This window comes from Mastacembelus armatus, chromosome 14 (assembly GCF_900324485.2).
Source record: "Mastacembelus armatus chromosome 14, fMasArm1.2, whole genome shotgun sequence".
Classification (NCBI taxonomy): Eukaryota; Metazoa; Chordata; class Actinopteri; order Synbranchiformes; family Mastacembelidae; genus Mastacembelus; species Mastacembelus armatus.
Window position 1 is genome coordinate 6,691,595 of NC_046646.1, and position 16,078 is coordinate 6,707,672.

Here is a 16,078-nt window from a genome sequence, read left to right on the forward strand (position 1 = left end):
TAAGGTTTAATAATCACTGTCTGACAGGTTGTTGTCATCTATGTGTTTCGTGTGTCTGCAGGCAGTTCTTCCTTGCTTAGCCCCAAACATCAGGAGCCACCTCCCCCTTACTATCCAAATAAAACTCAGGCTGGAACTCCGGTGCCGCCACGGTATCTAGTAAGGGGTCCCGGTGCAGCGCTTTCTCCTTCTGTCCATGCTACAGACAAAGGAATACCAGTATCCATAAGCCAGCACTACAGTGAATTAGCTTCAAGCACTAATACTATGCATGTCCAGCAGAGTTTACTGGGTACTGCAAACCAGGAAAATCCAAATATCCCCACTTTTAATCCTCATAGTACACAATTTCAACCTGACTTCTATTCCCCAGGTGAGCGGGTCATCTGTTAATGTCTTAGGAATATGGGTAGACCAAGTCAGAAACCACAACTGTTCCATCACCTTATTTAAATTATACATGAGTAGATAATGTTTTCTTAAAAATTTAGTATTATTATTAGTACATTGTAGAATTTTGATCCCAAATCAAAACACTGCATTTTATAATGTAAACTATCATTTTGTCCATCTGCTTAAAGTTTGCCAGTGCTACCATCCAAACCTTGTGCCTCCACACATGCCATTTGGTGGTCTTCAGACAAGGTTGTTCTTTCCCCATAGTATTTACCAGGTAGGTGAAGTGAAGTACATCTATTCCTGTCATGTAACACGTGTCTCTGCTCACAACAAATCTGTGACTGGTCTAGAGGGACTAACATATTTTGCTTTTACTTTTAGGCAGGATATCCTGTGAATATGTTCTGTCACGGGGACTACAACCATGACTTACAGACCAAGGAAAACCAGGAAGAGAAAAAATGTGACGTTAATTTAGATGCTATTTTCAAGATTGCTGATGAAGTGATGCAGACTCCAAACAATAACTGTCTGGTCAAAGCTGTGACCCCAGAGAAGACAGGCCCTGTGTTAGAGGTGCCCTTTAACACCAATAATGCCATGCTATGTAACACCCCTGGCAGCACTATCAAAGCTAACCCCTCAGGCAGTTTTGATGTAGTTACACAAAAACAGCAGGAGGAATATGTGGTTTCAGTACCTGAGCAAATGCCTGAAGATGCCATATTTGAGGTAAGCTTTTACAGTGTAGACTTCCTGAAGGTGTTTAGCTTCATTATTTGTAAAGACAAGGAACTTCACCAGAATGAGAGGGAGAAGAGAAAGTGTAACAGCTTAGCAGAAGACTTGTACATTGTTTGCTGTTGTTTCCTTTGTGCCCTGGTAAGGTTGCCAGTGAAGAAGCAAAGGACACTGAGATCATAAATATCGAATTTTGCAGCACTCAGACGGAGCCTAGTCAGGCTTAGAACAGCTGCTGCAAAAGAAGTACTCCAAATCTTTAGGTAAGACTATCAGATATTTCAACAGCACATTCAGAATAAAACTTGGGTAAGCGGAGAAATTACAAAATTACTATTAAATGTTTTTGTAAGTCATCACTGCAGCAGGTTCACTGATAGCTGGTTATACTTTTTGTTCTAGATCTCAGCATGTTGATATGATTGGCACGACAGGGAGTCCTTTCTCACTCCAGGATGTGATCTTGAGTTTTCGTATATAATTCTCCACTTAAATGATATTTATTTGTGTAGAAGTATCTTTTGTTTTAATTTAAATCTTATTTAAAACATTTTACAAAGAAGTATTTAAATATTGTAGATATTAACTTATTTTCATAGTACTGTTTACCTTATTGTTTGCTTCATACATAGAGTATCTGCCAGGTCATATTTTTTTTGTTTCTCTTAAGAATTAGAAATATTTGTACCACAGAACATTTTTAACATTGTAAAACAGTATTTTACTTCAACATTTTAAGAGTATTCTCTGAAATTTGTGTTGATTTTAAAGAATTGTAATTTTAAGTATTTATACATATTTGCAGCCGGGGCCTATAGCCTAAACCTAGGCTCCCCGTTTTACTGAGCAGATTTTTGACTCTTTTTAAAACAAATGGCAGTGTTTTTTTATATTAAGTTGTAAAAAGCTGCAGTAATGAGGGCAAATATTTTATGGCTTATGAAAATTAATCGTTTAATCTATTAAAAATTGTTTGCTTTGAGATAGTGAAATTGTAGTGGTCTTTGCTGCGTCTTTTCAAATGTGCAGTGTTTTTAAAAAATGTAACTGTGTAGAATTTTTATCATTAAAATTGAAATGTAGTGCTTCATCCTTTTTTGTCAGCACTGCAGCTCGGTGCAGACTGCCTCTACTGCCCAGCAGGGGGAGCCACGCCCTCGTTTTTGATCAGCGCCGCTGCTGTACATCTGCTCCGCCCTCAGCTTCTGATGCTGCCTTCAGGACATTCTTATATTTGCTATTTTATTTCTTAAACGTTGTCTTCTAGAGCATTTAAGAGCGTTTTGGTGGACACACGAGAAAAGTACTGTTTGATGGCTGTTTATCATTTAGGTTAATCTGACTAAAAATTCATCAAATGCCATTAGTAACATTTACCTTGCATTTCTCGAGAGTTGCATTCTAATCATAAAATATAGCACCAGCACTACCACAGTTTTTATTTATGTATTTATTTTTGGATGTATTAGATTTCAGAGAAAGACAACTACCCCGCTGTCCCTACCCCACCAAACGCTGGGCGTGCGAGGTTGGTGTTGGGGTGCGTAGTTTTTATGAAGGGCCAATGTCCGACAGTACGTGAAGGCAGCAGAAGAGTGAGCAGGTAGAGGTTGTCAATGAGATCCCCGGGGAGCGAGAGAGTCCCGGAGGTAGATTTTTGGGACGGTGTTGTAACTGTACACGGTCTCTCTCTACTTTATTAACGTTAACTAGGGGTTGTATGAAGTTTGGACCACCATTTCCGTACTTTTTGTCCTGTCTCCTCTCTGTATCCGTTGACGGTTTTGATAAACCATTCATTTTCCCCCTCGGTGGTTTCAGGAGGGTCGTATCTAACTTCTCACAGTCCAGCGGAGACACTGAACTCGGGTTTGTTTGTTTGTTTGTTTGGTTGGTTTTCTTTCTTAATGCGGGTTGAAATGAGGACCGGCTGTAGAGAATCAGTTGATGGGTCTGTTAAACGAGTCGCTTTGCTTTTGGAGCCCGTATAATTATCAAGTTGGAAGTAAGGGAATGGCCCACTTGCTTTGGTTAATAATTAGAGCGCTGTGCTGCATTTAACAACTTCTGCGAGGATTATTTTTCGCAACTCCCAGGTTGTAAAAATATTACCCAACTTTCTGGCATTGCGTTATCTGTCAGCATGCCTTCTAACTTTCCGGCGGCAACCTGTAACCCAGCCTTTGAAGTTCAAGTAGTCGCTCTGCAGCGTTTTCGGCGGATTTATCCAGAAAGTGTGGAGGCCACTGGACGTGCTGTCTGTTGACGCTGTTTGTCAACTCGTCCGCGGCCGAAAAATGTGAGTGTAAAGTACAGTGACTGCTGAGCCCTGTGATATTAATATCAGGTCGGATACAGATGAGGACCGATACATCGCTGCCAGGACCTGCCCTTCTGGGAGAGGATACAACTATTCAGTTATAAGGAAAACACATAACAAATGAGGACATTTGTTGTCTATCAAATGAAGAGCAGGCTGTTGGAAAGCAGTGCACACTTGAGGCTCTATCATAACACTGCGTGCCTTCGTGGTGCATTTGTGCACGCAATGCTTCGCCACCCCTAGGCCTATTAATGACACTGGATACAAGTTCATCAGAGCTTGTTTTATTCTCAGAAGATATCGGTTTTCGGAAACGAAGCGCTTGGCTCCATGTGGGCACTGAGCGCTGTGTCTGATTAGGAACTCTGGTGCTTGAATTGAAGTTTTAGGACATTCAGCCAGTTATGATGGCAGTCCTCCAGCTTTAAAAGTTTGGATTTTATCCGTTTCGCAGTAGTCGCCGAGGCAGAAAGGAGGAGTGGGCCATAGATACATAAATACTTTGCCCGTTTTGTTTATCCGCGGTGCTTCCCTGCTTTGAAGTCCACCATGTGCGGTCGGGCACCGCCGCTACAGCCGAGGCCATGACCGTCCCCCAGCGGCGCCTGGCCGGGCTCTGGCCGTGGCTGCTCATGGCGGCCCTGCAGGTGGTGCTGGGCCAGCCGGGCCTGGAGTCCGAGCGACCGGCCCTCCGAGCGCTCATCAAGGTGACGCTGCTGAAGCACGAGCCGGCGGGGAAGCCCATCACGCTGGAAGGGGTGTTCGTGGGAGGCAGTGCCGGCTACGCGGAGGGAAAACTAATGCAGGTAAGGTGTCAGCAAAGTGTATCTGTTTTGTTTGACCACACCAGACATTTATTATTCACCTCCCACCAACTTAAAAAAATAACAAAAACAAACAAACAAAAACAAAGAGAAATTGCCTTATTTTTCCAATGGGCAGAGCTACAGGGCTGGGCACCTGTTGTCACTCCAACTGTTTCACGGGGCCCAAAGTTTCCAGGCTCCCCAGTAATGTGAATAGTGGCCACAAAGCGGTTAGGGATTTATTGCCTTGCTCATACAGACTTGAGCAATGTGGATCTGTGTGAATATTTGATATTCAGCCCATGTATTTTATTAGATGTGTGCCCTACTACTTGGCATCCTTTATGCCTTGATCTACTGTACATCTGCAGTGGCCTGTTGCTCTAATAGCCCTATTCTCCCAGAGGACCCTCACATTGAAGAAGATGTTACAGGGTTCTGTAACCAGTATAAATGAACAGATAATTTCAGACTAAGATCTTAAACTTTTTTTTTTTTTTTTTTTTAAATCTGTGTTGTGCTTTGTGAGATCCATTGGCTTTATCTCTACCACTATCACAATTAGATTATACCAACTGAAGAGGAAAAATTCAATTCAATGCTCAAAGCCCATAGGTTCTATGTATGTATGAAGGGTTTTATGTAAAAAGCATTAATTTTAAGAACACACTGTCCCATGTTTCAGTGAATCAGTCCACTGGCCACACATTTCACTAACCTAAACAACAGTTTGCACATCATCCACTGTCTAATAAACTAAATGATGTTAACACGTGTTCTTGTAGCTATACGACATTCATATATTATAGTGACCATGGGTTTCAGTACACTGTATCTCTCCAAGAGCTGCTCACAGTACCACACTTCCCACTCAGCACCCAGCATGCGATGACAGAATATCTAAATTCCTTTTAGTGATGACATACAGGTGTTATTGAGGTTAGTTTGTTTTCAAACTATTTTTATGTATCCCTGAAAAACATGGGTTTGGTTGAGGTTGCCAACTTTTGTAGGTGTATCTTTTCAAGGGTGACAGCTTTATTTTGTAGTAACTATTTATGGCACCTAATGTTCTTCCAACAGTTTTCATTTCAAGGTGTGGTCAAAGACTGTTAAACAAAACACCAAATCATGTTTAGACCCATTCAAACCTGTAATTTAAGAGAAAGTGAGTGTGTGTGTGTGTGTGTGTGTGTGTGTGTGTGTTTTTTTTTTTTTTTTTTTTTTTTTTTAATAATGGCAATTGGGAAAAAATTTTATAACGGCAAATTCATTGTGCCTATTTAGGATTCAGGAGTGGATTAAGGTTCCAGGGCCGTAACGCTTCAGCTGTGTCAATTTATTTGCCTTTTCCAAAGAAACAGGCCAGTAGAGATGAGGTATTGTAGGATCCACTCTCTCTTCACTCACCAGGTGTGGGAGATTTTATGAATGGCAAGCCAGATGCTGCAGTTTGTCATAACTGATAAGGATTTACATGACTTCTCCAATAGAAACCCCAGTATTCGACATGGTAAAAATCCATTGCTGTTTTCCTTTCCAGTTAAAGCCAATAGACCTTAATGTGTCTGTGTGTGATGTTGGCAACATATTATGGATGCATAACACAGTGTCGCTGAGATCAAAGACACTTCCACCCCATCCCATCCCATAAAACCTTATACAGATTCCTGTCACAAAATATATATCAGCAATCTTGATAATACATAAAAGCACTCACCAGGTCACAGCAGTCGGTTTCATCAGTGTACTATGCATGCTATATTAGGGTGCAGTGTATGAGCGATGGGGTGTAAAAGTGATGTCTGCTTGTATTGCCTTGATTGAAGGTGCACCAGTACCATAGTCAGCTAATATTGTTGTCTTTGCTACAGTCAGACAAGAGCTTCTGCTATTAGAGCTCCCATTTTCTTTCTTTTTGCTTGTTTGAAAGGCAGAGGTGGTAATCTCTGCTTCTTGTTTTCCCAAACCAGACAGTTGCCTGTGATTCTGTCCAAAAGTAGGAAATATTTTAGATGGATTCTCTCTTCCCGAGCTGTTCCCACAGAAGTGGTGTTATGCTGCAGGATGCTCTTTGTTGCAGCTTAGGCCTGTTCCAACAGGTTGTTATTGCCTTTGTAGGCTGCTTCACAGTTCCCGCTTTATGTTCATGTCTTCCCATAGATAGATTTTCTGCCTCTCATTGCCTTAGTCCTCCTCAATTACAGATAACACTCTCTCCTCTCTTTCCTTTGTCCAGCCTCTTAATGTATTATTTTAACCACAAAACCAAAGTGTTCAAGGCTAAATTTCTGTCTGCAAGTTCAGCAATGTTACACCAGTCATTTAATAATGACAAATGTATCATATTTAGTGTACTGTTAAAACACCATAAGTTCAGATACTGATGTTTCTGTATATTAAATTTAAATATTTAATTTAAATCAAAGATAGTGCTGGGGTTCCTTACTTACCATGAGATCCTTTTTCGGTCATGTTTGCTAACACATAAGGAATAAACTCAGAGTACATAGTATAGAAGAAATTCTCAGTTTTCTTTGGTGTTTTCAAGTCATGAGGCTTTGCTTTGGCAGGTATCTCTCTCTGATTTATTAAACTGTGATCTCCCTGGAAGTATGCCCTGTCCTCTGAATGAACACGTTCATTGGAACACTGGCTGGGGTCTGGCCAGCACTATTTGGACAAATTCAAGTGCTGAGGAATTTTGACTCTCTCCCGCTTTCAAATGACTCTTGCATAGTGACCAGATGAGAAATGCAAAGGCGTTTGGGATAATTTTGAGCTTGAAAGGATTGTCAACTGTTCTCTGGCCTCTATTTGGCAAAAGAGCTGGAGTTTATCTTCCAACAGGCATTGTGGCAAGTTTAAGGACATTACCAAAGCTCCACCTATTTTCATTTAGAGTCTTCTTGACTTTCTTTTTGTGCCTCGTGCTGTATTTTTGGATCATTCTACTTAGAAATGTTGAATTGACCTTTGAGAGCTCCCTTAAATACATCAGCTATAATTAAGGCAGGGCAGGCAATTGAGTGAACACCAGTTAACTCTGCACCACTTCACATTCTTTCATCTCCCTTCTTAGTGTCCCACAAGGTACTGAATGCCTCTCCGTCTCTCCCTGAGCCCTCGACTGTCCAAGGACACTGTCTGCATGTTTCCCCCCCAGCTGGCCCCCAACACGGCCGTTTGGGAACAAGGGATGGGAGGGTGGAGGGGGCGCTCAGGGAGCACATCAAAGTGAGTCCAGTTCTGAACGTGAGCTGGGATGATTAAAAACCGAGACTGTTTACACTGCACTTCCCATATGGGCCTTCTCCTCCCCCTCCCTCTAGATTTCCTGTCCATACTTCCTATCTCCCTGGATGAGATAACAGCCTGTCCAGGGCTCCTCAGGGCTCCTCACTGCTTTCCATTGCTGTGGTTGCCACTGCAACACAGTGTCACAGTGCACAAGTGAATACATAACATCAAGTGAATCAGTTTCACCTGCTTTGGTGCAAATTAAACTTGAAAGGCAAATGCAACCCCCCCTCCGAAAGGGAATGGTTTTACATGTGGTGGTCACAGACAAATGCTTTCTCCTCATCCTTCCTGACTGAATCGTCATTCAGTTTTGTGTGTTCCTAGTGTCCTTGTCCCTTCTTGTATCATGAGGTACTACCTGCAGCCCATTCAGGTAGCACAGGTAGTCCAATGTCTCCAAGATGGCAACATACACATGTACAGTCACAAGAAGGTTTGCTGTGGAGAGGCCCCAGGAGGATGGTTGTTATACCAGAAGAACTGGACAGGGCCGTAGAAAGGCAACAACCCAGGAACAGGAACTACCTCAGCTCCTTTGTGCAGGGAGGAACAGGAGAAACACTGAGAGAGCCCTACAAAATGTCCTCTAGCAGCCTACTGGTCTAAAAGATTCTGACCAGAGTAAACCATGACTGTGGTATGAAGGCGTGAAGTCCTCTAGTACAACCTGTGCTCACAGCCCAGCACCATACAGCTCGATTGGCATTCACTTGCCCCGTTCTCTTCACAGATGAGAGCAGGTTCACACTGAGCACATGTGACACATGTGAGTCTAGAGCCACGGTGGTGAAAATTATGCTACCTGTAACATCATCAAGCATAACCAGTTTGGTTGTAGGTTTGAGAAGGTATATCCTTGGAGGGCCTCACAGACCTCCATGTCATAGCCAACAGTACCTTGGCTTCTGTGAGGTGCCAGGATAAAATCCTCAGTGACTGTCAGACCTGGCACTGGTGCAGTGGGCCCTGGGTCCTCCTGGGACAGGACAATGCTGGGCCTCATGTGGATAGAGGGTGTAGGCAGTTCCTGGCTGATGAAGGCATTGATGACATTAACTGGCCCTCATGTTCCCCTGACCTAAATCCAACTGAACACCTATGTGACATTCTGTCTCAGCACATCCACCACCAAGTACTATCACAGACTGTCCAGGAGCTCACTGATGCCCTGATCCAGGACTGGGACTCACCGGCAAGCTGACTCACCAGGAGACTGTCTAGATATTGCTTGAAGTGTGTGAGTCATATTCTGAGTTGCAGTGATGAAAATGATGCAACTTGTGATTATTTATTTATTTATTTTTTCACTTTGATTTTCAGTGTGATTTTGAATACAGCCTTCCATGGATTGATGATTATGGTTTGCACTGATTGTTGTTAAACCTTAAACCACTTTGTTCTGAAGAAATTATTCAATGTGTGACAGAAAAGATTTTCAACTCTTTCAATTTTCCCTTTTTGTTTTAGCAGTATAGCGTATTAACTCTGAAGTCTTTGTGTGAGCACTTTAAATAAAATAGGTGAAGATTTAATATAACTTTATATTAATGAATATCTTCAGAAATGTGTTGTATTCTTTGAAAATATGTGTAATTCCTAATCCATGAGGTTTTTGGAGGATTTGACAAATATAGCGACAAGTGTGCAGAAGAATTGTAGTGTTGGGAAAAAATATACGGCCAGTAAAAACTTGATTATTATAGGGTTATTGTTATTAATAATGGCTAAACTTTCACTACAAATTTAGTGCTTTTCTGTCCCTTCTATTATCATGCTTAGAAAAATCTGCAGTTATTTGATTGCTAATTAATCTGGAAGAAATTTCAGACAATAAAGCCTCATATTTAGCTGAACAGATGCACTCAAAGTCTGATTCTTATGTTTTCCTTCAATACAATAACAGAGCAGCAGTATGCCTGCTCTAAATTTTGCTCCAGACCTCAGTTCACATTTGCAGAGATCATGCCTTGCTCTGTAAGCTCTGCTCTGAAACCTCAATATACACAGCTGAAGAATCATGTCCCCATTCATCCTACCTGGTTCTTGGCAGTGCTGGCAGCTATATAAAGGAATGAATCAGATCACTGTAATTTCACAATTTCCCTGTGCTTTGCCTGTTAAACAGATTGCTGGCTTTTTCGTGATTCACTTCTGTTTATGCAGGAGAGGCAGACCTTCAGGATCAAACATCAAATTTAAAGCATCCATATAACATAAGAAACATATTTAGTGCTGTTGATGCAGAGATTATTGACATTCCTTTATGTGGCCAGCTTATACAGATCTGCCATCAAGATGTCTTTGTCTTATGTATTTCAAAATGGTCATCAGATCAGCCTGCCTGCTATTGCTTTTCTATTATGCCCAGCCTCTAGTGATCTGAGACTACACTCCTATGTTGCCTCTGGCTCTTGCCTTGACCAGAACCCCACGTGTGTCCAAGCTATCAGACAAGCTCTCGACTAATGGTTTCTCCTGTGCAAGCAGCACAGGAAGCAGGGGCTAGTGCTGTCCTGTCCACCCTCTTCTACAAGAGATGGCCCTTAAAAAGTTTCCCAGGGCACTGCAAAGACGGGAAAGGCAGGTAGAGGAAACATGGCAAATCTCCTAATCCTGCCGGCCCCCTTCTTTTTAAGTCATTAGACCACGTCTGGAATTCTTGAAAGTTATACAGCACATTCCTGTCTACTTTTTATCGTTGTCTAATGCAAACACCCAGGAAAGGTCTCTACTACTCCAGTGTACACTCTGACACTTCTGTACATCCACTCACTACCTTGTTCATTTGTGCAAGAGTTAAATACTTAATTCTATGTTCTCATGTGAACCCATATGGCAAGTACACACATGCATAACACTGTAGCATGGTAAATGCATCACTACTGGACTTTATCCTTGCACTGGGCCACAGACAGGGTGAGTTGAACAGCACAGGAGAGGAAAAAAGGAACACTACAGCACAAACAAACAGCATTTTAAAACATAATTTAACAAAAGTGAGGGCTTGTCCTCCTACGCCACTGTTTATTACTTTGACGTTCACACACTTCATCAGTCTCAGATGGAGGGGTGGAAAAGCTGAACACACATAAACAAACATTTAAATGAAATGTTAATGATACCGGCTGTGTCTTGCTCTTTTGTTTGAGCACTTTTATTGTCTGTCTCTCTGCAAAACCACCAGAGTGCCTGAGGACCTTCAAATGTATGCCGCTCTTTTAAGTCATGCCATTGTAAAGCCACGCATCCATTATTTTGGAGTTGAATGAGTCACTGCTCTCTATAAAAGAGCATATACATGCGCTCACACACATACCTATATTTTTCTTTGATGGCACTGCATGTGACATGAGGCTAGGCGGGGCCAGGGTGCAGTCAGGGTCAGTGAAATTTAATGATGTAAAACGTCCGAGATTAAACAGTTGAGGGTACCTCGACATTTTTGCATTCCCAGTGAGATAGCTATCCTGTGCGACCTTTTCTGAATTTGTCCCGACAGTGCAGGTCAAGTGAAGCACCTGTCTCTTTCCAGCTGAAACCGATCCACTGGGAGTACATAGGAAAGCCTGCTGATCCATAGCGGGTGCGGAGGCCAAGCTATCCCTTCCCTGGGGATCAAGGCCACATTATTGCAGGGAACCATGTTGCAACAGATGACAATTGCAGCATAGGACATGAGAATTTAAATGCTACTGGTAGGAGTGTTGGCTGTGGCTTCTCTCCACCAGCTGAAAGGTTATCCCAGTTAATGACTGGGGTAAGTTAAGTACTTAGATACCCTGCTCTAACGCCATTAGTATAGTGTAATGATGAAAGTTTTATTAATGTACCACAAACTCTGGTATACCACATATAAGTCATACATGAGGGCATCAGGTAGAAATTTCAATTTATCTTGTGAAATATCTACATCTTGTCCGTGGGATGTTACAAAATGCTGACTGACATTTTTGGTTTTGAGTGGACTGCCAGTCATGTTATTGTTATCACTTAAAATTCAAATTGGTGCAGTATTTGGTTCATGGTTTATGGCATTCCCACCAGCATTAGCTGTACTTTCTATTTGTTGATAACATACTAGACTCTAGTTTCTTAGCACTCTTGTTAGCCATCTGTACCCTGAAATCTTTTGTGGTTTCGACTACAATTACATTAAAATGTTTGATATTAAATCATCATCCTATGTGCAATACGAAAGAAAAATGGATTCTTTCCTCTTCTTTTAAATCATATAGCTCAGTGTCTGTTTTCTTTAAATGTGCCAAGATCAGAGGACAGGGGAATAGGAGCAGTCCTCAACAATGGGACTATGGAACTTTGGCTTCTAGACAGACAAGATTTTACATGATTCAGAGTAAAACTTTTTGTATTTTTTTTCAAACTTGAACAAACATTGACCTTTAGCAGAGTTACTCTATTGCGCAGATTATCCCATAGATAATACTGTCTTTGCAAAGACTAGCATGTATGCACAGTTTGAGGATGGATGATTGTGTGATTCTGTGTTTTGTTTGCATGTGCAGTTTGTGATGTGGTGTTGAACAGAATCCTCAGCCAAATCTCTTCATAGATAGTATAAGTGTTGACGTTATCATGCAGTCACTAATAACGTCTGCCCCGCCTGTAGTGGCGAGAGCAGCCTTTTCTTCTCTCCTGAACATCAAAGGCTGAGATACTTCTCTGCAGTTTCTCATTTCTCTGCTTGTCTCCCTCGGCTTCAGATTCCTCCTCCTCACCTCTAACCAGCACTCTCTTGTTTCTTGACAGCTCTTTAAAATGGTTATAAGTCATTGCATGTGCTTTAGTTTCAAGGACAAAAATGACTACATGTACTCAAAAGGCAGGAAGCGCTTAGTTTGCTGAGAGGTTGGAGGAAAAGAGTCATCACCATACCACAGATAAATACTCTGAAAAACTCCCTCCTCCCCGGCTCCCTGTGGCTCCTCCACTGACTCTCTGCAATATTTGTTTGCAGGGCTTTTTGCTTACCACTTGGACAAATATAGCAATGGCACCTCTTAGCAATGCAATTTTGTAAGTTAAGAATGGCCTTAAGATATTTAGTATGACAAGCTGAAAAGTATTTTGGCTACATATTTATAATAGAAACATTTGCATTAGAGCCAAATAGTCATTATAGTAAAAAGTAAAATTTGCAGTCTGCTGAAGCAAATTTTCTATTTTTCTGCTTTAATGCTTGACTGAGTGATCTCTAAGAAAGGTTTTCACCTGTGTGACAGTCTGATTCCTTATATATGTGTGTACAAGCAATGAGTTGTGTTCATTGTGTCTGTGTGTGTGCTCGTGTGCGCACAGGAGGCGGAGCTTCCATACTGAGATCATTTACCAAACTCTATTAAGTGGGATCAAAGTGACTTAGATCTTTCAGTGCTGCATGACTACAAAAGCCATATTGTAACCCCAGGTCCAGGGAGATAACGCTGCTGACAAAAAATGCTTTATGTCTCCAAAAGTCACATGGTCACTACCAAACAACAAACAGCATGTCCTGGTTTTGACCCTTTTTCTTTTGCCTTCTTTTCAGAGTGGCTTCAGGGTTAGTTGCAACAATGGCCCTCATACATCTCTGCTTCATGTAGAGTTTAATTCGTTGAATTTGAAAAAAAAAATTAAAACAAAAGTCCGATTTTACTATGTACATATTTTGACAATGAACAAGTGATGTCAAATATTTAGCTGTAATACAGTTCTGATAATACTTTGTAGTGCTGTAGTACACACTGCCAGTCTCATGAAGACCACATGCCCCCCCCCATCTTGATTAGTGTAGTGAAATTATGTAGATAAGATAAGAACAGATGAGATAAACTTTATTAATCCTGAAGGAAAATTCAGATCTGTGAATGAATGAATGAATGAATGAATGAAGACATCAGGCCATATTACTCAATTGCAGGAATTCAAGCAAACATGCTGATGTAAGTCTAAAATTATCCTGTTAATCCTGTCATCCAGCTAATTTTCTTAGAGCAGTTTAAGGAATGATTGTCAATCCTGGATCAAATTATCTGCTGCTTGTGCTTTAAATAAAAGCAGAGTACCGGTAAATAGTTGAAATTATGATCAGCATTGATTTGATTGGCTGAGTTTAGATCATGTGACTGTGGTACTTGAGTTAGGCCTGTTAGAAACCCTCCCAGCATGCACTGGGTTAATAGTGATTTTTATCTGTTTCTGCATTTTATGGTTGTTGCTGTTGTTTTGACATTGTGCTTTGACATGTTTCTACTGTTGCCACACTTTCATTACTATTACCATGAAATGTTTCCAATGAATGTGAAAAAGTTGGTTCATGGCATTTGAGGTTCTGTATGCACAGTTTTTTAAGTGGTAGTTGTGGTAAAATCATAGTTATATCAACATTCCTCCTTATATGTCCAAGAAAGATCAGATTTGCAGGTTTTTGGGACAAATACATTGGGTACCTGAATACTTCACAATAAAAGTTTTAATCTAGCAGCGGTGTTAGGAGACTCAAATGTAAACATTGAGGCTGATCTCAATGAGATACAATTACAAACCACAATACTGGACTGCATGTTTGTACAATTTCCTTCAAATTATTTTTGCATTAGGCAACAGAAAATGTGGGCCCCGCCACTGAATAAATGTGGATTGTTAAGAGGTTTAATTTCATGGGTTGTTAATTTAAGGTTGTACTCTGGAAAGACTGATCCGTTTCCTCCACTGAGCCTTTGAAAACTGAGTTTTCTGTCTTAGGAGTTCAGGTATATCTCTTCAGATCATTGTTAGAAATTGTTTGCATTTTTTTGTTCTTGAATCAAAATGGGTTGTTATTAATGTAGTTTACCATAACCTCTCAATAGACCTATACAGAAAAACCTGGTGAAGAGGTATCACCTTTTAGAGAGTGTTGCATTGTCATCTAGGACAAAAATGGTGTATCACAAATTAAATGGAAAAATACAATTTTGTTTTCTTTGTTAGCTTGAAAGAAAGCTGTGTTTTTGCTCTTTGTAGTTGTCTGGTCCTAATTATTACTGTTTGAGCATGACATGAATGACTCTTCTCTGTAAACATGACTGATCATCATACAACCGGTCACATGCTCAGCAGCATGAGAGATGGCTGTTCTCTCAGTTGGAGTAAATGAAAAGTGCATGCCTTTGAGTTAGACAAAGGGCTAGTCAGACAAGTGTATTTAACTAATGTGTTTGTCTCTGTTCACCTGCAGGGAGTGTTTTCTTTCCCTTCAGGCAGTTTTTGGTGAAAATGTTAGAAGATACTCTGTTCCTTTTAAATCAACTTGCTATTAAAATACTTTTTTGAATGTATTTCATACACCAATATTAATTGGTTGGAATTTTTCTTATCTTTTGCTGTTTATTGCCCAGTTGGCTGCAAAAGGTTTTATTGTTGGTGCAGGAGTTTTTTTTTTTTGTTGTTTTTTTTTTTTCCAAATAAATGACATAACAAATTACATTCATTCACAGAACATTTTATTATAGTGTTCCTTTTTTAGATCAAGGTTTCTTGTTAATTCAGAGCACATTATGCTGTGTTGGGATTCTCTGTCTATTCGGGTTCATTTGTGTTTGGCGCATTTTGGATTAGGTCTGGGAATCAATAGTTTTGCTATTAAGACTTAGTAACCTGCTAAACTTGTATTTACTTCATTTATTTTATGAGGTACTAGAGCAATTTCTAGCTTCTCACCCTCAGTTGTCATTTTTATTTAGTACTTGTTCTGCACCATACAGTCAAATACCAGAGCCAGCACAGTCTCACCCCGCTGAAGTAGCTTTGTGAATGGAATCGTTGAATGCCTACTAACCTCGTGTTTTACCTTGTCTTCCTTTCACGCTGGAGATGCAATGATATGGATTTAGTCAAACCTTCAGAAAAACTTATTTGGCACTGCATGCCCTTCATAACAATGTTTTCAAAGCCATTTTAATACCATTTTAGAGCTTTATAATCTGATGACTTCATTTGAACTCTTTCTTTTTCGCATGTGATAACAATGCTGCCAAGACCTTCTTATGAGTAATACCTCAGGTGGAATAACTGATTCAGTGCAACCATGCACTGATCTTGCTGCCTGCTCCAAAAACAACCAAAGTCAGGCTAGACTGTGCCTGGTGTACTGTCCAACAGTGCTCAGGAGAGGACTGCATATCTAGGAGACCCGTTCCAATTGGCCGTGACCTCTCGACTGGCTGCTCCTAATTAGAAGCTGCCCCTCACAGTGCCTCCTTCTCTTGTCCAAAGTAAATACCTTGGCACCCAGCAGGAATGCTGACAGGCTGCTGTTTAGGGTGCTCTAAGAGAGGCTTGGACAGTCACTGACTCCCCTCATGTTTAACCCTGTGGAGTGTAGTTCAGCCAGCACTAACAGCTAATACCAGTTGGCAACATAAACACAAATGATCTCATTGTTGAGCTCTCTGAAAATATGCATTACTATTATTGACATTTTACAGTTGGAATGCTTTCAGATTTTCATTTTCAAATGGCCCTTTGA

At 40.8% G+C, this 16,078-nt stretch overlaps 1 protein-coding gene across 2 annotated transcripts in view; it reads left to right on the forward strand.

Annotated features, from left to right (window-relative positions):
• The window catches only part of LOC113142923 (E3 ubiquitin-protein ligase RNF43-like), a 78,818-nt gene that overhangs the window by 611 nt on the left and 62,129 nt on the right, over positions 1–16,078 (forward strand). The window contains exons 2-4 of one of the 2 annotated variants that reach the window (XM_026328287.2): positions 28–373; positions 582–673; positions 781–1,131. In XM_026328287.2, coding sequence (XP_026184072.1) covers positions 28–373; positions 582–673; positions 781–1,131 — 789 coding nt within the window. Of the gene's footprint in view, positions 1–27; positions 374–581; positions 674–780; positions 1,132–2,732; positions 4,270–16,078 lie in introns of those variants that run through there. The other variant, XM_026328288.2, reaches the window with a different exon arrangement.